This window comes from Diabrotica undecimpunctata, chromosome 6 (assembly GCF_040954645.1).
Source record: "Diabrotica undecimpunctata isolate CICGRU chromosome 6, icDiaUnde3, whole genome shotgun sequence".
NCBI classification, from domain to species: Eukaryota; Metazoa; Arthropoda; class Insecta; order Coleoptera; family Chrysomelidae; genus Diabrotica; species Diabrotica undecimpunctata.
The window spans coordinates 111,923,881-111,950,642 of record NC_092808.1 but is presented as its reverse complement, the minus strand read 5'-3'; the positions used below and the strand labels follow the sequence as shown (position 1 = coordinate 111,950,642).

Genomic DNA, 26,762 nt, shown 5'->3' with positions numbered 1-26,762 from the left:
GTACTAATAAAAGAAAAATACAAAAAACTGTCGCATAATGTATATAGTTATATATTTTTAAACTAAATTTTTTAAAAACTGCTTTATATATAGTTATTTATTTTGAAAATTGGCATCTGACTTCTGTAAGTGACGGTTGTTTTAAGTATTTAAATTTAAGTATATATTTACCAATTATGTGCAATATAAAAATTTTGTTCCTTAGAAGTTTATAAAAAGTGCAAGTATGTAGGTACCTAAATAAGTAGCTATTTTTTTGTATTAATACCTTATTAGTTTTAATTCGCATAAAAATTAGACATATTTGACTAATAAAATATGATAAACTTTTGTTTTTATTTAAAATGTATGAAGAAAGTAAAATAATATGCAAAATATCCATATTTAGGATGACTAAGTTACGAGTGCTTATGTATACAATTAGGAGCAATGTGAATACTACGCTGCAAGTGACGTAGCTGCGCAAGGACAACGCGATTTTGCACTTCGGAATAGATGGCCCTGAGTCACTCCTGTCCTAGCCTAGCCTTTTATATAGGTAGATAGATTGTGTAAGTGTAAATGTTAATTATTGGATGTAATTTCTAAGAAGTAAAATATCTAAAGTTATAGTAATTGCAAAATAGCTCTGATGGAAACAGATCAGGCTAGGCAAGAGATATGCCATGCAAGACGGACTTGCATAGCCTAGATGTAAATCTGCTTTAAAATTACAGCATCCATAAAATAATATAATAAAAATGTACTTTTTAAAAGCTTTCTCCCTTTGTATTTGATTTGAGCTTTTCTTTTTTCTTTCAGCACAGTTCACAAAAATTTTTTTGAGGGGTACAGTCTGGAATCTGGAACTATTTTTGTTAGCTATGGAAGTAAAAGCTGAAATTAAGGATGAGTTTGTTGAAGATGACTTAAGATATATAAAAAATCAGCTATCCACATCCCTTAATCTGGATGACTTAGGGAATGAACCAGAAGATGGCTCAGGTAAGACAATAGAATCCTAGTAAAGAATGTGATTTAATTCCTATTTTTCTTAGTTAGGGCAGTAAAAGCTGAAATTAGGGAAGAGTTTTCTGAAGGTGACTCAAAATATATAAAGAGGCAGTTATCTCCATCTCCCAATCTGGGAGTCTTGAAGAATGAACCAGTCGAATATAATTCAGGTGAGATAAATAATAAAAGGGTGAATTTTTTATTCTTTATTATGGTTTTAAATACATTCAGTAAATTTCAGCTGTATATAAGCTTGATCTTTTTCTGTATGTTTTGCTATAAATGTCACTAGTGTTAGATTAGATTAACAGAGGTGGCCTTTCTGCCTATTCCACTGCGACCTTTTCAGATCTATTGTGGTCCTCTAGTCCCAAATAACATTCTCTAGCCTGACCCTTTTTATAAAGTGAAGAAGAAGAAGTTTATTGATTCAAAAATAGGGAAAGCCCTAATACATACAAAATTAATCAATTTATAACATTCATATATGATAAAAATAACAATTACACTCAAAATATAGTATCTACACTTATTAAAAAATATAAAAGAATAATATGTAACATAAAACATGACAACAAAACAACTACCTAACTATTGGTGCTTTTAATATGGTCCATTAATTTGCTTTTAAACATTTGTATAGATGAACAACTTTTAACTGTTTCAGGAAGCTTATTAAAAAGATCAAAACCCTTAAACAACAAAGAGTTTCTGGAAGCCGTCCTTTTTGTTTTCACAATGTGTAAATTGCACTTACCTCGAGTAGGGTAATTGTGAATATCACATTTTCGTGTAATAAACTCACAAAAGTAAGCAGGGGCCAAATTATTTAGAATTTTATAAATGAACAACATTGTAAGTTTGTTGAACTAAAACCCACTGCAGCATGCTAAGCATTGTTGCTATAGGTGTATATATGTTTCCACCAATAATGATTCTCATTCCACGATTTTGTAATTTTTGCAACTGGGCCGATTGATTTAAATTGAAGAGAAAAATAACTGAAGAGCAAAAATCGAAGTGAGGTTGAATAATCGCTTTAAAAACTGTAATTTTAGTTGCAGTTGACAAATTTTTAGATATTCTTGAAAAAAAGTATAATTTTTTAGAAATCTTTTTTAATAGGTAATTAAAATGGTCATTAAAAGACAATAAATTATCCAATTTAAAACCAAGGTACTTAATTGTTGTAATGATTTCTATTTTGTCATTGTCAATTTGAAGATTAATATCAATATTTGAGTATTTGTATTTCATTGTTATTATCATAGCCTTTGTCTTTAACACATTTAACTTTAGTTTGTTGATCTTTAAATATTTATTAACAGACTGCAATGATGAGTTCATTTTAGATACAGCATTTTCTAAGTTTTAATCAAAACATGCAAGTAGGATGTCATCTGCATACAAATTAAAGAAATCACATTTAACAAACAAGTTTATATCATTTAAATACAATATAAATAAAAGGGGTCCTAAGACACTACCTTGAGGTACCCCAATATTAACACCAATTGCAGAAGAAGTAATATCATCAATCCTCACTTGTTGCTTTCTATTCAATAAGTAATCTTTAAACCATTCAAGAACATTTCCTCCAATACCATAGCCTTCTAATTTAGTGAGAAGTATATTACAATCAATAGTTTCAAACGCTCTTTTTAAATCAAGGAATACTACTACTACATAATTATTATTGTCCAATTCAAACCTGAATTTACAAAGTGAAAGTTGCAGTGCAGTTTCACATGAATACTTTTTACGAAAACCTGACTGAGTATTCATTAAGATTTCATTTTTATCAATGTGATCCATGACTTGATCATATACTACCAATTCTAATAATTTCTCAATGGGCGGAAGTATATTTATAGGTCTAAATTCATCCGCCTTAATAGTATGTATTATTAACTTTTGGTATTGGAACAACTGTACTGATTTTTAATAAATCTGGAATTTTTGATGATCTAAGAGAAGTATTTATAAAATTTAAGATAATGTGACCACAAGTTACAAAAAAATCTTTTAATATCTTGGAGTTTAGTATTTCATTAATGTTACTTCTATTATCTAACGACTTAACCATGACTGCCAAGTCGCTCAGTGACAGTAACCGAAATTCATGTATACTAGGATACAAATTCTGATTATCATAACTCCATAGTTCTTCAGAGTCGATAGTTTCAACAATTTGCTGAATACTAGAGACGAAATACTCACCAAACTGACGCACCATTTCAACTTTGTCACTCAGAATGCATAACTGATTCTGAACCTTAAATTCAATGCGATAAGGGAATTTTTGACAATAATTATTGTTAATTAGTGTTTTTAGCGTTTTCCACATAAGTCTAGAGTTATTTTTATACCTATCGATTTTATCAAAATAATATTGTTCTTTTTTTGCTTTTAACATATTAACTACTACATTTCTTGCTCTTTTAAAATCCTCCCATTTCTCTGACGTATCTTCTATTTGGTGATAGTTATTGAATAATTACTCCGCTGATATTTCGTTCACGGACCAATTAGACTTCCTTATATTCCATTTACTTGCCGGAATAATTTCTTCAGGTAAATTAATGTTTTTAATCTCTATATAGATCAATAAATTTTATTGAACAAATGTTACATGGATAGATGACTTATTTGGATTTGGTTGGGTTAAAATAGTAGGTTCTCTATTTATTTCTTCTTTGTCCAATTATTTACTGTGCTTTTAATGTTAGGAGGTTTGTATATAGATATAAAACTTAGATCAATTGTTTCAAATTTAACTTTGATGCCACAGACGTCTATTTCGGTATTGAAGTTATAATTTAGTTTTAGTTCACTGAAGGTAATTGTATTGCGAATTAGAACAGCTACTTCTCTATAGCCATCGTCCCACTAGCCATCGTCCCCATCTCTTCTAATAAGATTATAACCACTAAAAGAATATTGAGAGTCTTTTTTAACCACGTTTCATGGATGCAAGAAAAATGTAAATTAATCGAAGAGCTCCAAGTGAAACACGATCATATAAATATCTACAGAAAGACTCGAGAAGCCACTGGTCAATACAAGAGGAGAAACACACACCTCCTCATAAACAAAGACGGGAACCTGGCGATGACAGTTAAGGGGAAGTTGGTGACCTGGAAAATGTACATCGAAGAACTTTTTTGGGACTACCGGGGTAACCTTCCAAAAATAAATTGCATGACAGGGCCGTCAATACCAGAAAGTGAGGTAAAAACAGCTTTAAAACAGTCTAAGAATGGTAAAGCCACAGGTCCGGACGGAATACTTGTTGAACTTATTACGGTGATGCGTGAAGTGGGCACAAAGGAGTTAACTGAACTGTTTAACGCCATATACGATTCAGGTAATATCCCAGAGGAATGGCTGTTGTCTAAACTATCAGCCTCATGAGTCATGCACTTAAGATTTTTCTTAAAATCATACATGCCAGAATTTACAAGAAGTGCCAAGAAAATTTCGGTGAAATGCAATTTGGATCCCGCAATTCCTTGAGTTCCTTAACTGGCTAAAAGCGGCCCAGTGTAGAGAATACTGGAAAGAGCTAAGGGAGGCCTATGTCCAGCAGTGGACGCGATTGGCTGATTGATGAATTCCTTGGGTAGTGAACCTCGTAAATACGCATGCCCGAAAAAATAAACGGACCCTAAAAACATGCACCATTTTAATTTCATAGGACATTAGGCGACAGGATAGGATTTGCACGTGCTAATGATATCGAGTATTTCCAATAAACATGACATATTATGTTTATATAATCTTAAACATTCCAGTTAGTCATCGCATTTTTATTTTATCTCACATTGAAAGATGTAATAAAAAGTTACGACTTCCCGTCCTTACTGCCGATAAGAATTGCTAAGTAAAAATGTAAAATATTTACATTGCACCAATTTGGCTTATAAATAAACCTTTTTAGAATTTAAATAAATCTAGAGGACAAATAAATAAATAAAAAATCAATGTATGATAGAATAATAATAGGATTTTGGTTTTAAATTCAGCAAAATATGTTTATACGAGACGAAAACCTCGAATTCCTTGGGAAAAATATTCTCCCATGAGATTTTCCGCATAAGTAATCACTTTCATAAAATACAGCAGAATACTGTTCAGGAGGTCGCACATACAAAAAGTGGTCTTAATTTATTAAACAGTTTGGTATAAATCCATTTTTATTTTGTGATAAGGGCCTCAAACAACTAAAAACAATGTTTTAAAATCAAATAAGCCCAAACTAAAGTATCAGAAACTGATAGAACAAGGTTTGGTGAATTCAAAAATAATTGTGTGTTTTTGAGCCTTAAAAATCATCATTTTTCGCATTTTTTTCAATTTTAAATTGTTGAAAACGATCAACTTTAGAGAAAAATTACAATAAACCTTTTTTATTCAGAATAATCCAAAAAACCGAAAAAAAAAATTGTCCGGGCAGATGAAATTTTTATACAATTTATTTAAAAACAATTATTGTTTAAATAAATTAGAACCACTTCTGCTGGTATTATGTTTTAAGACGAAATACAAAGTTACCAATTAATTGAATTGTAAACCATTGTTAAAAAAAAACAATAAAAATATTAAAGCTCTTTCACTAACGCAAAAACTAGTTCGTCTCTGTCTCGCTACGATATCACACTGAAGAGAACTGCTTGTTTTTAGCACCTCATAGCACTGTTTCGTTCGTAGATCGACGTCACTAAATGATTACGTCAGGTCCACGACATTATGAATTATCTTTACACGTGAAGCACTTTTCACCTTACAAGTCCTACTTCAGAGATGCCGCGATGTCAGTTGTGATGTCTATATTTGTTTTATTGACTACGTCAAGGCATTTGACCGTTATCAGCACCAGAAGATGTTCGTCGCCGTACAAAGAGTAGGATTAGATTATAAGGACATTCGGATTATCATGAATTTATACGGGAACCAGCGTACTCAAGTCAAGGTCGAACACCAGCTTACCGACCAAGTGAAGATTATGCGAGGAGTAAGGCAAGGCTGTGTGCTCTCGCCGACTCTTTTCAATATATACTTTGAGGAAATTTTTTCTGAAGCCCTCACAAACCTAGAGATGGGAATCCTAGTGAACGGTGAATACATCAATAATATCCGCTACGCCGATGACACTGTGTTGCTAGCAACCAGCCTAAAAGATCTACATGCCTTACTAGACCGAGTGAGAACTGTGAGCGTAACATACGGACTAAACCTTAATATTAGGAAAACTAAATTCATAGTTTTCAGCCGTGTAAAATTAGATCCCGGGACACTAATGGCAGGTAGCGAAGAGATCCAGAGAGTCGACAGATTCACTTACCTTGGAACTACCCTTAACTCACAATGGGACTACGCTCAAGAGATTAGATCCAGAATTGAAATGGCACGGTCCACATTTATCAAGTTGAGATCCTTGCTGTGCTGCATTGATCTCAGTTTGGGAACCAAGATGCGAATAGTGAGGTGCTACATTCGTCCAGTGTTACTATATGGAGTTGAAGCCTGGACACTGACGCAAGCCACAGAAAAGCAGATTGAAGCCTTCGTGATGTGGATCTACAGGAGGATACTAATAATATCGTATATGGACCATGTCACCAACGTTGAGGTCCTACAGCGCATGAGAAAAGAAAAAGAAGTGCTTAATTTAGTGAAACAACGTAAGCTTGAGTACCTCGCGCACGTGATGCGGAACAAAGAAAAATATCGAATTCTTCAACTCGTTGTGCAGGGTAAAGTATTTGGAAGGAGAGGACCGGGACGCCGTCGTATATCGAGGTTGAAAAACCTCCGACACTGGTTTGGGATGACCTCCGCGGAGCTGTTTCGCAGAGCAGTGAACAAAACCATGATAGCCTTGATGATCGCCAACCTCCGGACCGGATACGGCACTGAAGAAGAAGAGGAAGATAGCATTGAACAACGCTACTAATAAATCGTTCGACAGGAAAATAAACTCTGTTAAAATCTATATAGTCAATTTTATCTTCTCTTTGTGCCTTACGCTTTATCCTACAAATATGTATAACAGACGAGGATTCAATGTTTTCTCTGAGATAATTAATATCGTATTGAATATCTACATCCCTAACTAAGCCTTTAATTTCTATCAAATGGTTTGGTATGTATGCTCTTAAATTTTGATTTTTTAGTGATTCATTTTTAACAAGATTATTAGCTTCTAATCGTGATAATAGTAAAACTTTGATACGATTTCTGCCAATACATTTTATCTGTTTATTGATTGTTAGTTTCAAAATTTTAAATATATGGCCTACTGTCATGGAATGTAGTCTACCCAAGATTTCGCTTCCAATTTTTTTTAATATACCGAAGTATTATCTAAATTGTACTTATCTAAGACCAGTTTGAAACATTTAATATCCTTTTTATTTTCTATAGGCAGAGTCGCAATTTTATTTATATCATTTGTTTGAAAATTATTATATTTCATCGCACAATTTTTATTGTTAACATCAATAAAGTGATATTTCGTCTGAAATGACATCGTTTGTGAGCCGTGTTCCCCCATTACGGGGAAACAATGTAGTTTGTTTATTTAAAAATTCACTAAGTTATTAAATTTATTTATTCGCTAAGCTATTAAATTTAATAAGCTATTAAACCACTATAGAATGAACTTTTTAGGGAGCTCTTTTAGAATAGACTATATTTGACGTTGACAGAGGAGTAGCGTTACTAAATACCGTATATAAAATCCTATCAAAATCCATAAAAGATAAGCTAGAAAAAGAAGTTGAAAATATAATAGGCGAATACCAGTGCGGATTTAGACTAGGGAGAAGCACAACGGACCAAGTATTCATAATCAGAGAATTACAAGCAGAAAGCTATGAACACAACTTACCAACGATAGCGCTATTCATCGACTTCCAGCAAGCATACGATAGAATAAAAAGGAAGGAATTAAAAGAGACCCTTGAGGAACTGGGAGTTAGCAGAAAGTTGCATAACATGATACATCTTACTTTAGAGAATACAGAAAACAGAGTCAAAGTAAACAATCATGTATCGGGCAAATTTATAGTAAACGAAGGATTAAGGTAGGGCGATCCTTTGTCATCATTACTCTTCAATTTATGCCTAGAAAAAATAATGCGAGAAGCGAAAATCAATAGAGAAGGACTCCTATATCATAAAAGACACCAAGTTTTGGCATTTGCGGATGATATAGTGTTGCTGGCAAGAGGAAAAAAAGAGCTACAGGAGATAGTACAGAGAATAGTAAAAGCAGCAAAGAAAATGGGACTTTACATAAATGAAACTAAAACAAAATGTATGCAGTGGACAGATGATCAGTTCAGGGATGGACAAAAGTTTAAAGTAGAAGTAGAAGAAAGATTATCATACGAATTCGAAATGGTAGAAAGATTTACATACCTAGGTACAATAATATCACGCAAACCTAACATTAAAGAAGAAATACAAGCTAGAATAATGGCAGGCAATAGAAGTGTACATGCTCTTAGTGGAATGTTGAAAAGCAAGTTTTTATCAAGAAAGGCAAAAATACAGTTATACAAAACAACTATACAACCAATAGTAACGTACTGCAGTGAGACATGGACAATGACAAAAAATGAACAAAATTTACTGGAGATATGGGAAAGGAAAATCCTGAGGAAGATATATGGAGGAATAATAAGGGACGGTTTATGGATAAGAAGATCAAATGATGAGTTAAAGAAATTATATAATCAACCTAACATAATAGGAGTCATAAAGGCACAGAGACTAAGATGGCGAGGTCACCTAGAAAGGATGCCGAACACGAGGACTTCAAAAAGGGTAATGAACTACACTATAACTTTAAAAAAGAGAAAACGAAGGCCAAAAAATAGATGGAATCAGGAGGTAGAAAAAGATATGGAAGAAATTGGACTACAAGGCCAGAAAAGAAAAATGAATAACAAGAAGGAATGGAGAAAAATCACATATCGAGCCAGAGAAGATCTCAGTACATAAAGAAAAGCGAAAATGAAGAAAGAACAAACGTTTTAAGCCATGGGCCTCTAAGGCCTTTAGTGCTATTGTATATATATATATATATATATATATATATATATATATATATATATATATATATATATATATATGTATATATATATATATATATATATATATATATATATATATTGACGTTTATAAATTAATGTCGAAGGAATGTATAAAGTTGGTTAATTTGATATCTTTTAACATTTTGTACGCTTTGGAGACAAGTGTTTTACGATTTACGGTGTCATACGCTGATGGAAAGGTCCACGAATGCCGTACCCAGCTTTGTTCCCGGATCAAGAGTTTCGTCTATGGTTGCTGGAATGCGATTTGGGTCTATACTCTCGATGATTTTGAAAAGGTGGTGTAGCCCGAGATCGGGCGATAACTTTTAGCTTCCGATGGATCCTTTCGAGATATGAGTAGAGCGATGACATGAGATTTCTTCCACAGCTTCGTGGAGTACATGCCATTGTTGACCAAGTCCAGTAAAAAATCATGCATTAAGAATATATGGGAATGTGCATGTAATAATAAACCATATAAAATTTGTTCAAAACAATGTTCAACGTATTCTGTAAAAATGTATCTAAACTAAAGAGAGATTACATAATATTCCTTAATGGGAAAACAAAATTCGAATTAATAAAATTTCTCTTTTATATATAATGATAATTAATGAGTAATAATCTATACATAAAAATGCCTAGTATATACTAATGACTATTATGTACCTACTAGTTGATATGTGCGCACAGAATATTAAATATATATTGGGATTAGTATATTGCACTAAATTTTTCCTTAACATAAAAAATATATATTGCTTTTTATTTCAGGCTTTCTTGAAGAAGACAACACATCAGAAATTATGAAAACAATATGGGTATGTTCATGTAATAAAGAATCACCTACGAGCCAACTTGTTGAAGAAAAAAGAACAAAATGTGAAATTTGTTTTAAGCAACTGGTCCATAGGTCATCAAACAAACACATGTTAGTTCACACAGGAGAACAATCTTACAATTGCGAATTTTGTTTTACGAAGTTTTCTCAGAAAAATAATTTGAAAACACATCTTAGATTGCACACTGGAGAAAAACCTTACAAGTGTAAAATTTGTTTTAAGCTGTTTACTCATAAAAATTCTTTGGATGACCACAAAATAGTTCACACTGGAGAAAATCCTTACAAGTGCGATATTTGCTTAAAGCAGTTTTCTCAGAAATGTAATTTAAAAACGCATTTAAGATTGCACACTGGAGAAAATCCTTACAAGTGCGAAATTTGTTTTAAGCAGTTTTCTCGGAAAAGTATTTTGAAAATACATTTTAGATTGCACACTGGAGAAAAACCTTACAAGTGTGAAATTTGTTTTAAGCAGTTTTCTCAAAAAACTTCTTTGGATAAGCACAAAATAGTTCACACTGGAGAAAATCCTTACAAGTGCGAAATTTGTTTAAAGCGGTTTTCTCAGAAAAATAGTTTGAAAACACACCTTAGATTGCACACTGGAGAAAAACCTTACAGGTGTGAAATTTGTTTTAAGCAGTTTTCTCAGAAAAATAGTTTGAAAACACACCTTAGATTGCACACTGGAGAAAAACCTTACAGGTGTGAAATTTGTTTTAAGCAGTTTTCTCAGAAAAATAGTTTGAAAACACACCTTAGATTGCACACTGGAGAAAAACCTTACAAGTGTGAAATTTGTTTTAAGCTGTTTACTTATAAAACTGCTTTGGATGATCACAAAATAGTTCACACTGGAGAAAATCCTTACAAGTGTGAAATTTGTTTTAAGCAGTTTTCTCGGAAAAGTATTTTGAAAATACATTTTAGATTGCACACTGGAGAAAAACCTTACAAGTGTGAAATTTGTTTTAAGCTGTTTACTTATAAAACTGCTTTGGATGATCACAAAATAGTTCACACTGGAGAAAATCCTTACAAGTGTGACATTTGTTTTAAGCAGTTTTCTCGGAAAAGTATTTTGAAAATACATTTTAGATTGCACACTGGAGAAAAACCTTACAAGTGCGAAATTTGTTTTAAGCAGTTTTCTCAGAAAAATAGTTTGAAAACACATCTTAGATTGCACACTGGAGAAAAACCTTACAAAGTGTGAAATTTGTTTTAAGCTGTTTACTCAGAAAACTGCTTTGGATGTACACAAAATAGTTCACACTGGAGAAAATCCTTACAAGTGCGAAGTGCGATATTTGTTTAAAGCAGTTTTCTCAAAAAAGTAATTTGAAAACACATTTTAGATTGCACATTATAGAAAAACCTTACAAGTGCGAAATTTAAGCTGTTTACTAAGAAAACTTCTTTGGATGAATAGAATAGAAAAAAGCTTTATTCTCAGGATTCACAAGTTACACACAAATATAAATAGTCAATAGAGAGAATGGTGTCAATTATAATTTGTAATGGTTGCTGTAACAACCTACACTTAACATAAAAGTAATATTAAAATATAAGGATAATAACAGTGACATTTAGATTCAGATAAGAGCCCTCAGTCTCCCTGCAGGTCAGCTTGAAGGTATTCTTCCACTTTGTACGGTTCAAGGTGTATGAGCAACTGTTGAACAGACTTTCTATATTTATTTATGTCAGTTTCTATTTTGATGCTATAAGGCAATTTATTAAAGAATTTAATACAGGCATATTCTGTGGTTTTCTCAGATGCTGTTAGTCTGTGTATTGGTATATTATAGTTTATGAGATTGTTTCGTGTATTAGAATTATGGTTTGTTATGTGTTTCAAGAATTTATGTCTATTTTTAAAAATGAAAAGTAAGCATTCATATGTATGTTCCAGCCATTGTTAGTATGTTTAGTTTTTTGAAATTACCTCTACATGAATCCCTGTATTTCAAGTAGAGTTCTGATTGCTCTTTTTTTGTAATATAAAAACTTGTTCAGCGTTACCACTCCCCCCCCCCCCAGAAAACTATGCCAAATCGCGTTACAGAATGAAAATTTGAAAAATATACAACTCGTTTACATTTTTCGTCCAAATCGGATGGACACAAAATAGTTCACACTGCGGAAAATCCTTACATGTGCAAAATTTGTTTTAGGCAGTTTCCCCAGAAATCGCATTTGAAAACACATTTGACGTTGCACACTGGAGAAAAACCCAAGTGCAATGTAAACCTTGTAATGCTATTTTTTGTGATAATACTGCATATTAGTGCGTATAGTAATCAGTATCGATAAACAAATAAGAGCAGCAGAATGGTCGCGTTTCACAGTGACAGTGGACTAACTCATTCTGAAACATGGACAGAAAAGTAATACAAAAAAAAACCATAGTAAAGTAATACTTCTAGGTGCTTTTTCGAAGACCCACTTATATCGAGCTTCCAGCACATGGAAAGATCAGAAGAGAAAGATTTACCAGCATATGTGAAAGGTCTGCTATTTGAGTCATCTTTAAATGCCCCCGATTGTGACACGTATCAAAGTGACGTAGATATAAGCGACGAATATAATTATGAAAAACTTTAGTCAGTTACTTCATTATACCACATAACCAATTTTTTATTCAACTTTGTAAGATATTTTGTATTTTTTAGAAGCTCTTGATATTAATTGTAAACACAATTGAAAGCTCGAGTAAAAAATAATTAACAAATAGCCGCTTTTATTGACTCCAACCCATCCAAAACAGTTTATATATATATATACCGATTCGGCAAATTTTCAACTACCGTATACGTTATTCAGTATGTGGAACAAAGATAACACTTGTTTGAATAGAAGTGAGAGGCAGTCACCATCGATTTTATCAATTACTTAATTAGTTAACAAAGAACATTGATTTAAGTAATTTATGTGTGGCAACAAAGCATTATTCCCCTGAAGAGTTGTAAAATTTTAAGCAACGCCTTCTTTCACAGTGCGAAGCGGCATAAAAATACACCGATGACATGACCGACAGTAATTATCGGACATTTATGGGGAGTGCAGTTCTTTGCATAAAATTATTTTGAATGAAAGCTAGTTTTTTTTTCCAGAAATTTCTCACTGCTGTATTACGAAGCCGTTTTAAATTCACATATATATGTAAACAAACCGTAAATTATTTTTCGCTACTAATCGCGATATTTGGGATTTTAGTAGGAGAAAAATAAATTTACTTTTATCTGCTTAGTACACCGTTGCCGGCTAGCAATGAGGTATTTAATGAGAATTTTACATAATGAGTGAATTGAAACATTTTATTTCATTCATTTATTTTTCAAATAAAATACGCTGCTCATGAAATATATGCATGTTTTTATATCAAATTAAAATTTTTTACTAAACTTTTTTCTTGATATGATGATATAAGGTTGCCTGAGAAAAAATGGTTGCAAATTAGTGTTGCTAACTGTTAAAAATGTAAGATATTAAAGATAAAGTAAAAGACAGCCAGTGCGCTATGATTGGTAATACAATACTGGCAATACTGGTTTGAAGTGTCAGTTGGGTGAGTTTTTAAACCATGTGTCAATACATATATATTATAATAATATACATATTATCACTTGTCAAATCAGTGTTGTTGTGTGTCTACTCTATTTTACTTTATCGTAGATACTTTACGTTTTTAACAGCTGGCAACCCTAATTTGCCACTATTTTTTCTCAGGCAACTTTATATTAATGGTAATCAATTTAAAAAATAATTACTATCAATCAAATTAAAAGTATTTGTGGCTCATTTTATTTTAATTTTAAATTATGTAAAAATGTAAGTTTGATTAACTATGTTATCAGGCGTAACTGTTCAGCAGTACCTGATAGTGAGTGGTCAGCCTTAGAAAATGGCTTCTAAGGTATTTGATAAGTCTGTAATAACTTCTGGTTTATTCTTAACTGATAACTGCTTTTCTGATTAAACCATAATTTATTGTAATGCAAATTACATTTTATGTTTGTTTTGATGTCATCTATTCCCAATCCAGAAATTATTTTCAAAAAATTCTGAAACAAAAATTATGAATGATCTGGAATATTTATAATTTGTACAAATAATAATTAATTTATTTTAGTAAAACTCTTGGGATTTATTATTTCTTTAACAATATGTTGCTGTTTATTCATGTTGGTGAAATGTAGCTGAAAAAGTGTTTTCGTCTCTGCTGTTTCTAATATTCTTTTTGTCCTCTTTGTGTCAGTTCATGTTTCTGCAGCGTATGTCAGTATTGGTCTGATGACTGTTTTGTAAATTCTACCTTTTATTTCTTTCTCGATATTTTTATTTCTCCATATTAGGCTTTTTTATTCAGGCAACCTTCTGTTCTGTTTGCTCTATTTACTTGATCTTCCACTTCTGTTTCGAGCTTTCTGTAGCTAGATAATGTGATGCCTAGATATTTAAACTCCATCACTTGTTCTATTGTCTGACCTTCCAGCTCCAATGTACATTTAAGTAAATTTGCTGTTATAACCATAAATTTTGTCTTTTTTGGGGAAATTAACATTTTAATTTTTCTGGGGCAGCATACCTTGTAAATTATCTTCACTTTGAGAGAGTAGTATTACGTCATCTGCATAGCAGATTATTTTAAGTTATTTTCCTTCCATTTGGTATCCTTTTTTTGTTCTTACTTTTTTTATTATTTCATCTACAATAAGGTTGAACAATAGAGGACTCAGCTTCATAAACCAAAAGTACCTATAACTTGTCAAACTCTTTTTATCCGATTTTTAAATGAAGCCAAGGAGACACCAAATATTTCTAAATTGTTCCTATTTATAATTTTCAGTGTTTGCTCAATGGGTGAATGCATACTATAATTTGTATGGTAAAAAGGTATATAAAACAGATCAACATATCTGAGACTTCTGGAGGGAACATATAAACTAATACATGGGAGAAGTTCAGGGCAACAAGTTAAATCATTTATTAATTTGAACACTAATACTTAATCCTCGTACTAATACTAGTACCTAATACTAGTTACCTCGTCGTGTTTTTAATAAATTCATGTTGAGTGTTTTTAAAATATCTGTATATCATTATTAATAATGTTTAATTTATACGCACATTATCTTAAAAAATTTTTCTGCCATCTCTCCAATGTAGTAGAATGAACTTGGTATTGTGGAGACCATACAATAGATGCATATTCCACTTTAGATATGACCAAAGCAAAATAAACCGTTCTTAAAGCCCAAACAGATAGTCTCAGACAGTTGCGAATGATAAAGACTGATTTTAATGAAATAACTGTTACTTCATTTACATACGCATCATTCGTATGGTGGCCAAAAACACAACAAACAACAGCTAACGCCAAGCTTCAAAAAGTGCAGCGGCTAGCTTGTCTGGGAATCACAGGGGCAATGTCAACATGTCCCTCTGCAGCTCTAGAGGCGATGCTGAACCTTCCTCCCTTGCAGTTCTGCATAAGGAGGGAGGCAGTAACTACCGCCTTAAAACTGCGACAGACACAAATAATGAAACCTGGAGATCTAGTTGGCCACCTGAAAATCTTAGAAGAAATTCCATTGGATTCTAAGGACATGCCGACAGATGTTATGCCAGTCAAATTCGACTTTGAAACACCCTTTGAAGTGGTCATAAAAAACCACCAAATGGGTGAAAAAATTGAACCAAAAGTGGAAGAAGGTTCACTCGTATGATATACGGATGGATCTAAGATAGATGAAAGGGCAGGAGTGGGAGTTACTGGGCCCAATTTCAGGCTATCTAAATCTCTTGGAAACGCCCCAACTATCTTCCAGGCAGAAATACATGCTATAGACATAAGTGCCCAAGAATGTCTCAACCGAGACACCCGTAGGGCAAGAGTCCTTATTTTATCAGACAGCCAAGCCGCCTTAAAGGCTCTAAAGTCATTTACATGTGAGTCGAAGTTGGTTTGGGACTGTAAACAATCTCTCAAGAAGCTGGCGGAACGCAACAATGTAACTGTGATGTGGGTGCCAGGTCACAAGGGAATTGCAGGAAATGAGGAAGCTGACAGCCTCGCAAAAGAAGGAGCTAATACCCCATTCCAGGGTCCGGAACCCTTCTGTGGACTATCGAAAAGCCACATCAGAGAGGAACTCCGTACCTGGGAACTCAATCAACTAAGATCATATTGGTCTAACACAACAGGACAAAGGCAAGCAAAAAGGCTCATAAAAGTGTCGCCTACTGCAACAAACCGCCTTCTCGAAATGAGTAAAAAAGATATCAAAATGGTCACTGGCCTTCTCACTGGTCACTGCCGTCTGAGATATCATCTCAAGAAGATGGGCAAATCAGATAGTGAGAACTGTCGTTTCTGTCACAATGAAAAAGAAACGGCAGAACATATACTATGCAACTGCGTAGCACTGTTCTGCAAAAGACTAAAATTCCTAGGAGAGGTCAGTCTGGCGTCCTCTGACATAGGAAACAAGTCACCTAGGAAGCTAATCAACTTCATCAGAAGTATTGGCATTCTAGAGTTTAACTAGATTAAGGTATGCACAAAAGATCTCTATAGGTCGAAGTGCGGTGAGGCCGCATGGCCTTAACGACCTCACATAATCTAATCTAATCTACTTCATTTATATGTTTTAAAAAACGCAACTGTTTATCAAATGTGACTCCTAAGTCTTTTATTGTTTTGGCATAAGACAATTCATTATAATTAATTGTATAAGAAGTATCATATTTTTTAAAACCTCTATAAAAACTTATATAGCAGCATTTAGCAACATTTAAATGCAAAATATTGTTCTCACAACAAATACTCAACTGGTTTAAATCTTCTTGAATTAAAGTTATGTCATCATTTGAATCTACGGATTTAAATAATTTCAAATCACCTGCAAACATCAGCAAATCGCAGTTTTAAAATATTCTAAAATATTCACGAACATATTAAATAACAAGGGTAAACAGTGTGCTCCTTGGGTTACTCCTGATGTCACATGAATTATATTTGAATTTGAATTAAAACAATCTATTCTCACTATTGTGTCGTTTTGGTAGATATTTTCGATCGCCTTAATTATTCCTAAAGGTATCTCTCTTGCATACAGTAAGTAGATAACGTCCTTTAATTTGACCCGGTCAAATGCCTTCTTAAGGTCCACGAAACATAGATATGCCGGTTTTTTGCATTACAATTAGTTCTTTTGCACTTGTCTCATTAAAAATATAGCGTCGGTACATGATCTTCCCGACCTAAAACCTTATTGTTCTTTTGCTAGTGTTGTAATTTTATTTATTTTATTTGTTATTACTTTGGTTGTTAATTTTAGTGTTGTGTTTAATAAATTTATTCCTCTGTAATTTTCCGGGTCCGATTTGTCTTCTTTTTCGAAGGACTATATACCTAAGGATGTAAAATACTCAAATTCGTATATTATTGTTATTTCAGAAGGATATTCAATTATTTAGTCTATCAATAGAAAGAATACTAGCAACCGCAGATGTTTGTTTGGTCTGTATGTACATAATGTCTTCTAAAACATGCCAAAACTTGTTTTTGGAAGAGGTTATATACATCGAGTAAGGCATTACATGAATCATATTGTTACATAAAACAGTCTTCCCTGCAATTGATTTTATGTGTTGCGTTTACATTATATCGCGTAAACAGAACGATACGTAATTTTAAGATTGGAAGTTTATTTCACAGAAAAATTAAATTCTTTTGAGTGTCAAATAACTGAGTTATAAATATTTTCATTTTATAAACGTCAATAAAAAACTGAAAATTCCGCCAAATGAAGAATTGGAATACAAAGTAAACGCTTAACTTGAATGGTATGAAACAGGAATAATAACACAGCCAAACAAAATTTAAAAAATTGTTGCTTGAGAAATAACGAATTTTACATATTTTTGATGCTGTTATTTCAAAAATGTCTTCTTTTTTTTTCATAGTAGTTTTTTATCGATTGTATAATTTTACCTCAGCTCAGAAAGATATATTTTTCAAAAAAGATAAATATTTCTTTATTCCGACGTTTCTACAGTTTTTTTTTCTGTAGCAAAATTTGTATACTTGATTTCTATTTTAGATTATTCAGAGGAGGAGCACAAACTTAAAATTATGAAAACACATTCGCCTCGTAGAGAAGAGGAATATATAAGTCGACATTCTGAAGAGAAAACATTAAATAAATATGTGAGAATTCACACTATACAAGGATCTCACCGATATAAACTATGCGATTTGAAACCTCATAAATGTAAAATTTGTCTTAAGCAGTTTACCCAAAAAAAAAATTTAAATCAACATATGAACGTTCATACTAGAGAAAAAAGTTATAAATGTGATATTTGTCTTAATGTGTTTGCCTACAAATGTGTTTTAAACATGCATATGAAAGTTCATAGTGACGAAAGACCTTATACATGTGAAATTTGTCTCAAACATTTTTCCTACAAACATGTTTTAATTCAACATATGAGAATTCATACTGGGGAAAGACCTTATAAATGTGAAATTTGTCTTAAGCAGTTTACACAAAAAAAATATTTAAATAATCATATGAAAGTTCACACTGGAGAACGACCTTATAGATGCGAAATTTGTCTTAAGCAGTTTACTCAAAAAAATAGTTTAAATCAACATATAAAAGTTCACACTGGAGAAAGACCTTATAGTTGTGAAATTTGTATTAAGCAGTTTACTCAAAGAAAGCATTTAAAAGAACATATGAAAGTTCACACTGGAGAACGACCTTATAAATGTGAAATTTGTCCTAAGCACTTTACTCAAAAAAGTCATTTAAATAAACATATGAAAGTTCACACGTTTTAAACGTTTAAAAATTAGGGTTTTCACAAGTGACATTCTTTATTTGAACAAAAACTGAATTGGCACAAATTTCCTACAGCCCTAATTGTGATGTATTTGATGGATACACGAATCTTTCATGATTTAATATTAAATGATTTCGTGTTATCACGAACATATTCATAACTGTGCATAAAAATGTCTTCTTCTTCCTCGCCATTGGCAATTCCGATTGTTCAGTGGCGGATTAATACCTCTATGGGAGGTGTCCATTTCAACTTTGCCCTGTCGACCGATACTTCTACCGTTTCGTGATCTATATATTGATATTTTGACTTGTGTTGACCTCCATTATACTTATGTGATTATTTTTTTCTGCTTAGTACCAAATCGTTTATATCCTGTAGTTTAAATTATGTTCTCTCAGCGTATTTCCTGCAATTCTCATTGTTCTTATCTCCGCTGTTTCTAATATTTCTGTTTTAGCTACTAGTTTTTTTATACATACTTTATTATTGGTCTTTTACAGGCTTTATAAATTTTTAATTCCATCTTAGTCTTTTGCCTTCAGTGTTATTAAGGCATCTTGCCCGTCTTATTTGCTTTTTGTACTTGATCTCTCACTTCTCTTTCCACGTGTTCATAGCTGGACTGTGTAATACCAAGGTATTGTACTTGCTATCGACTAATTTACATCCGATTGGTATAACATCATTGATTGGTTAACATCATTGAAATAGTTGTTGATAATGAAATCATTAAACCTGTAACTAGTGCAAAAAATCTAGATTTAACTTTAGATAATTACCTCAAATTTACAACATATTAACACCTGTGTGAGTAAAGCATTTCTCAGTCTAAGAACAATATATCATAATCGCCGCTGTCTGTCATAAGAATACTGTGCGAAAGTTTAGTATTATCAAAATTTAACTATGGAGATGTTGTGTATGGATCTTGTATTAGTTCAGATGACAGGAGAAGAATTCAGGTGGTTCAAAATTCGTGTCTTCGTCTGATCTGTGGTGTAAGAAGACACCAGCCTATTTCTCACAAATTAAAACATGTAAAATTGTTGAGCATTTAAAAGAGAAGAGTTCTACATGCTGCTTGTCTTCTCCACAAAATTATCAAAAACTCTCTACCAGCATATCTTTTTAAAAAAATTATATACAGAAATGACATACATAATGTTAATACAAGATAAAAAAAAATACAATTACATTACCGCCACATCGTACAGACTAATTCAAAAATTCATTTACATATCAAATATCAAAAGTATATAATGGATTAGCTAAAGAATTAAAATTAAAATCGATTATATCTTTTAAGAAATCTCTTAAATTTAAATTGCTAAGTGAGTAACACATGTGCAACTATCTGATGACCTGTTATGAAGTATGTATAAACTGTGTGATAGTTTTTGGACAATATTTAAATGCTAAATGTTTCTATTGGTTATGGTTTTTAATTGATTGTTACAGAACGTGCAAAAAAAATATATTTTTTTTCTATTGCTTAAGATGAAAAGCAGAGGTACTGATTTCTTGAAATCAGCACCAACTGATCTTCGGCATTTTTTCTTTCTTATTGTATTTTATGCATATATAATTTATATATTTTGTGTATTATATGAATTTGAAGGAAAAATAAAGACCTTTATTATTATTATTTATTGCTGATTTACTATTATTTTCAGTTTTCTGTATTAAGATAGTCATATTAAATTCTTTTGGTGTTGGGTTAAATCTGTGGACTAGTCTTTAGAAGATTACTAGAGATTATTTCATCTTGGCCTATAAATGTTGCGTCATCTGCATAACGGAGTATTTTGCTTTCTTTGGTCTGGCCATTGTCTATATGTAGATTATAGTATATACTCAAGTAGTATATATATAATTTATTAGATAAGGGCATTTTAGTATTAATTCTTTTTAAATGTATTTGCAGCAATTTTATTAACGAAACTAATTTTATTTGGTGAGTTAACAAAAAAATGTTTTTCTTTCTAGTTCAACTTTGTAAGATATTTTGTCTTTTTTAGCAGCTCTTGATAAGAATTGTAAACACAATTGAAAGCTCGAGATATTAAATAGTTAACAAATAGCCCCTTTTATTGACTCCATATATATATATATATATATATATATATATATATATATATATATATATATATATATATATATATATATATATATATTATATATATATATATATATATATATATATATATATATATATATATATATATATATATCCTCTAAAATAACAGCTGAACTGGTAGATGAAAAAGGGGGGTTGAGGTTAATTGGGTATACAGCTGATTAAAAGCCAAGTGTACTCTGTTTAACAATTCATTATATTTCGCCAATTTTCATTGGCATCATCAGATGAGAGCTACAATTATTTAAAACATGGTAAAATACAATTTAATAAGTTTGTTGTTTATATACTTACTTAATTGAGGTTAATGGCAGTGTGATTTATTTTAATACCATCAAGTAAAAATTTTTTTGTTGGAATAATGTTGATTGTAGTTGATGTTGATTACAAATTAAAATATAGGAAACAAATACAATTCAAATTAAAAATAAAACAGACACAACGTTTAGTTCGGTAAATGTCATTATAATTAATATATTATATATATATATATATATATATATATATATATATATATATATATATATATATATATATATATATATATATATATATATATATATATATTATATATATATATATTATATATATATATATATTATATATATATATATATATATATATATATATATATTAATGAATGTCTATTATGAGTTTAATTCACTAAGTACCGAAAAGGTAACTCAACCTACCAGAAAACCTATTTAATACCACACAAGATTAAATTGAAGAGCATAGAGCTTAAGGATTTCCCCTGTCCTATTCCTTTGCCTATATCTCTAGCTTCAGTAAGTTGTATATCTATTCTGATTTCCATCTTGTTGTTTATGTAGATGTTCTCAAATACCATCATCAATCCGGTTTTACAACTCTGCGTGGGTCCTAGCCTCCTCAAGAATTTCTCCAGTTATCCCTATCCATCGCCTTCCTCCGCAAATCATGTCCCATATTTCTCATGTCTTCATCGATGTTATCAAGTAACTTTGTTCTGGGTCTTCCTCTTCTTCTCTGACCAATGGGTCTATCAAGGAGCGTTTTTCTAGCCGGGTCATTTTGTTCCATCAATATCGACTCGTCCAACGGAGACTGTACTAACTCAATTTTTGGCGATTTTGAGTTACACTCCTGAAGAATTAGATTATCGTGATATTTTTTACGAACAAAGTTTAAGTTAATTTCACCATTTTTAGGCAACCAATTTTGCACTTCGATATTGTACTAACTTATATATAGTATATAATAATTATAGTATATCTTTACATTTTCCAACGAAAAGTATCCTATCTTAAGTTAGTATAGTCTTCCTCGCCATTCCGAACGGAAACGTCGTTGTCTCGTGAGTTAATAAGAAATGAGACAGAGGATTTTTAAAGACTTTTGGAACTTGCAAGATCATAAAAGGCAATGGGACTTTATTGTGCAGTATGTGACACAGATAGAGAAAAAACAAAGTACATTTCGGCTGGTGTACACTGTCGTAGGAATTTTTCTCCGCAATATCATTTTCAGCTTGGCGGCGAACAAAACCAAATTTGTAAAAATATGTTTTTAAAAGCTCTTGGTATTTCACAAACCTGGGTAAATACAGCATTGGCTAAAAGAAAGGAAACTGGTTTTACAATTAGATCAACGTGAAAAACATAAAGTACGACCTCATAGACCTACTCCAAATATTGCAGAAACTGAGAAAGCACATAAAATTTATTCAGAAGGATTCTAAGAGGATGTGTCTTAAGGAGGGTTTAAGCATTCAAAAAATGTATAAACTATATAGGTACGAAATTTTATGGCGATGAAAACAGTGTTGGACAACTTGCTACGCATCGTCAGTATAGAGACATTTTTATTACTGAATTTAATATCAGTTTCTTTAAACCAAAGAAAGATCAGTGCGGTGTTTGCTCAGTCTTTAACCTAGCTGATGAAACTGGGAAGGTCGAATTACAGGAGAACTATGAACGTCACTTAGCCAATAAAATATTGGCTAGAGATATGAAAAACAGTGACAAAGAACTCGTCTTGACTAATAAGACCATCTGCCTTACATGTTTCGATCTTTAAAAAGTTTTAGCGACTCCCCAATCGAACGTAAGCGATTTTTATTATACAAGTAAGTATGCCACATACAACTTCACCATATTTGATATAGACAACAATGATGGTTTCTGTTATGTATGGCATGAACAAATTGCTAAACGAGGTTCAAACAAAATTGCTAGTTCTTTATGAAAGTTTATAGAGACCCAAGAAAACGTGATTTAAATCACTTATCTTCTATTCGGATAACTGTAGTGGGCAAAACAGAAACCACACCATATTTTCCATGTTTGCTCATGCAGCTATCAGCTATTTCCAAGTTAGTATTACTCATAGATTTTTAGAGAACGGTCACATCCAAAATGAGGGAGACAGCATGCATGCTGAAATTAAAAACGCGAAAAAACGTCCGTCGGTCTTGAATGTTCCTGAACAATGTACTTTGATAAAAACGACCAAAACTATCGGAAAATATATATAATGTAACAGAAAGGTCAAAAGAAGACTTCCTAGATTTCAAAAGCCTTATTAGCAACAAAAATTGGAAAACTGACGATGGAAAAGGAATGATTAAAATCAGTCAAATAGAGGAAATTAGTACTGCGTATAATATACCAAATGTTGTTTTTTTTTTTAAGTATGATTTAAGTTCCGATTCTAACAGCTGTGATCTAACAAAAGCAAAAGAGTGACGTTCATCTCGTATTGACAAATTTCCGTCTACAGTATACACAATTTTTTTGCGAATAGCTAAGAAGTTAACTGGATTATTATGGCTTTGCGATACTTGAAAAATTCCTACTATGTACCATGGCTTCTATAGAACTATGGAACATTCTGATACATCATAAAAATAGAAAATCACTGCAGGCAGTGTTGAGGAAGAACTGCAGTAATGTTTGTTTATAATTTTTGTAATTTAACTTATGTATGTAGATTTTAATCATAAATACAGTTTAACAGCACGATGGTATGTATTATTTATATTCCCGATTTTTTCCAGCGAATATTGTACTAACTCATTCAAAAACCAGATAAAGAAACAAAATTGACATATTTAAAAGCACAAATGGAACAATACGGTAAACACAATTGATAAATATAAAAACAATTTAGTCAACAATTTGTGTTATTAATGTTTATCGTTCGCCATCAGGAGAAGTTCAGAGTTTTCTGTGTAAATTACATAATATATTGGAGCTATGCAGTAAGTCATATCATGATATTTATATTTGTGGGGATCTAAACATTGATTATCTTGTCATGTCTAATAATAAGCAATCTTTTAACGAGTTTTTAGTAAGTTATAATCTGAGAGTCACATCTGAGGCTCCTACAAGAGTTTTCGTAGATAAAGTAGGTAAAACATCATCTACAAAATTGGATTACATATTGACAAATTCGAACCACATCTTTATAAATCAAATGTGTTCGAGGGTCACTTCAGTGACCATAAAGTATTTTCACTTAATGTAAATTTGCAAGCCAATAAAGTATCGAAAAAAGATACAAAACCCAGTTACAGGGATATGTCAGATGAAAATATGCTGATGTTTAAAGCAGGGATTTCTTCTACAGTTTTTGATGAAGTTTATTCACAATTGAATGCTGAATATGCCACAAATTCATTTGTTAGCATTTTAGATTACAATCTAAATTTATATTGTCCAATAAAAACACTGTATAAAGCACACAAAACAAATAAGGCTACATGGGTAACAAATGAGGTAAGACACGCTAGTGAAAAACTAAAAAATCTACACTGGATAGCAAAAAATATAGGGAGTCTCAAGATAGGTACCTATAAACAGGCAAAAAAAGAATATAATTCTCTATTAATAAATACTAAAAAAACTTTCATAGTGACTTAATTAATCAATCTTACAATATACCAAAAACGATTTGGAATTTAGTAAACAGTGAAACTGGTAGGCAAAAGAACAGGTCTGATATTATTCTACATTATGATAATAAAATTATTACAAAGTCTCGTGATATTGCTAATTCGTTTGCCTCATATTTTGCTACAATTACAGAATACAATCTTCAAACTCATTTTGGCACATCGTTACCTTCTTGTACTACCTCAAAAATGTGTAACAAAACATTTTTCTTTTTACCCGTAACCCCAATTGAAATAAAAATACAATCGATCAACTAAAAAATAAGCCTAGTACTGGTATTGATAACATATCTGTAAAAATAATAAAACTGATCAGTGATCATATATCGATTCCCATTTAGTTAATCTCTCAATAACAACCAGCCAATTTCCATCCATATTTAAAATGGCAAAAGTTATTCCAATCTTCAAAAAGAATGACCCTCATGATATTTCAAATTATAGACCAGTATCTGTCCTTAGCATAATTTCAAAAGTAATAGAGAAGGTTGTATACAACAGAATGTTAAATTTTATAGAAGAATACAATTTATTAACTCCAACCCAACATGGCTTTAGATAAAAAAAGTCAACACTCACGGCTGCATGCAGCTTGTTTGAGCGTATTTATGATGAATTAGATAGTAGAAACCATGTGGCAGGACTATTTTTTGATCTATCACGTGCTTTTGACTGCTTAGACATAACATTTCTTCGCAATAAATTATATAACGTTGGTTGTAGAGGGATATTTCTAGAATGGATAATAAATTTCTTAAGTGACAGGAAGAGTGTTGTTAAGATGAAAGAATCAAGCTCAGAACCATACACAACAAATAAAGGAGTACCACAGGGATCCGTGCTGGGACCATTATTATTCCTAATTTTTATTAATGACCTACCAGATCACATAAGGGCACTTATAATATCAATGTTTGCTGATGATACCTCGTTAATAGTCTCTGCACGTACACTAGAGGAATTAAAAATGACAATGAAGACTGTTGTTGACTGCTTTATACGCTGGTGTAATACCAACAGACTAATATTAAACATTGACAAGACGCAAATTATTTATTTTCATTCATACAATTCATCTAAATATGACTATATCTTAACCATCCACGATAGAAACAATATGTTATCTTCCACTCACTCTACAAAGTTTTTGGGTGTATTCATTGATTGTAATCTCAAATGGTCAGAGCAAGTGAATTCAGTGAACATGAAATTGAATAAAGCTTTTTATGCTATATCTAGAATTAAAAACACACTACCCATCTCGGCATTAATGAACGTTTATTATAGCCTTGCTTACAGCCACATGTGCTACAATGTAATTTTGTGGGGGAACTCAGTAGATAGTAACAAAGTGTTCATTAACCAAAAAAAAATTATCCGTAAAATTTTTAATTTGGATTATCAACAGTCTTGTAAACCAGTTTTTATTAAACATCAAATTTTAACTTTCTACTGTCTATATATCTATAAATGTTTACTTTATGTCAAAGAGGAAATCAATACATTTCCAGTAAATTCAGACAATCACTACTACAATACAAGAAGTGCTGAATCTTTACGAGTTCTTAAACACAGAACATCCAAATTTCAAAATTGCTTCAAATATTTGGGACTGACCTTATACAATCATTTGCCAAAAACTGTGAAAGAAATACCACTTATCTCTAAATTTAAAAAAAATGTTAAAGATTTACTCTTAAGAAAAGCATATTATTCTATAAATGAATATCTTGAGGACAAACTGCAATAGCTTCATATTTTACTTGTAAAAATGTTATTTTATATATTTTGTTTTGTCAATTTTTTTTACACCGTGAATATTGTATTATACACATTAATGTTTTTTATACCAAATTCTGTAGTGACGTATCCTATACATTT

At 31.7% G+C, this 26,762-nt stretch overlaps 1 protein-coding gene across 6 annotated transcripts in view; it reads left to right on the top strand.

Annotated features, from left to right (window-relative positions):
• The first annotated feature begins 484 nt into the window (after window positions 1-484).
• The window catches only part of LOC140443733 (uncharacterized), a 49,031-nt gene continuing 22,753 nt past the window's right edge, over window positions 485-26,762 (top strand). The window contains exons 1-5 of one of the 6 annotated variants that reach the window (XM_072535132.1): window positions 485-551; window positions 802-984; window positions 1,038-1,163; window positions 9,873-10,029; window positions 12,120-12,682. In XM_072535132.1, coding sequence (XP_072391233.1) covers window positions 864-984; window positions 1,038-1,163; window positions 9,873-10,029; window positions 12,120-12,258 — 543 coding nt within the window. In that variant the 5' untranslated portion in view covers window positions 485-551; window positions 802-863 and the 3' untranslated portion in view covers window positions 12,259-12,682. The other 5 variants (XM_072535130.1, XM_072535127.1, XM_072535129.1 and 2 more) reach the window with 5 other exon arrangements.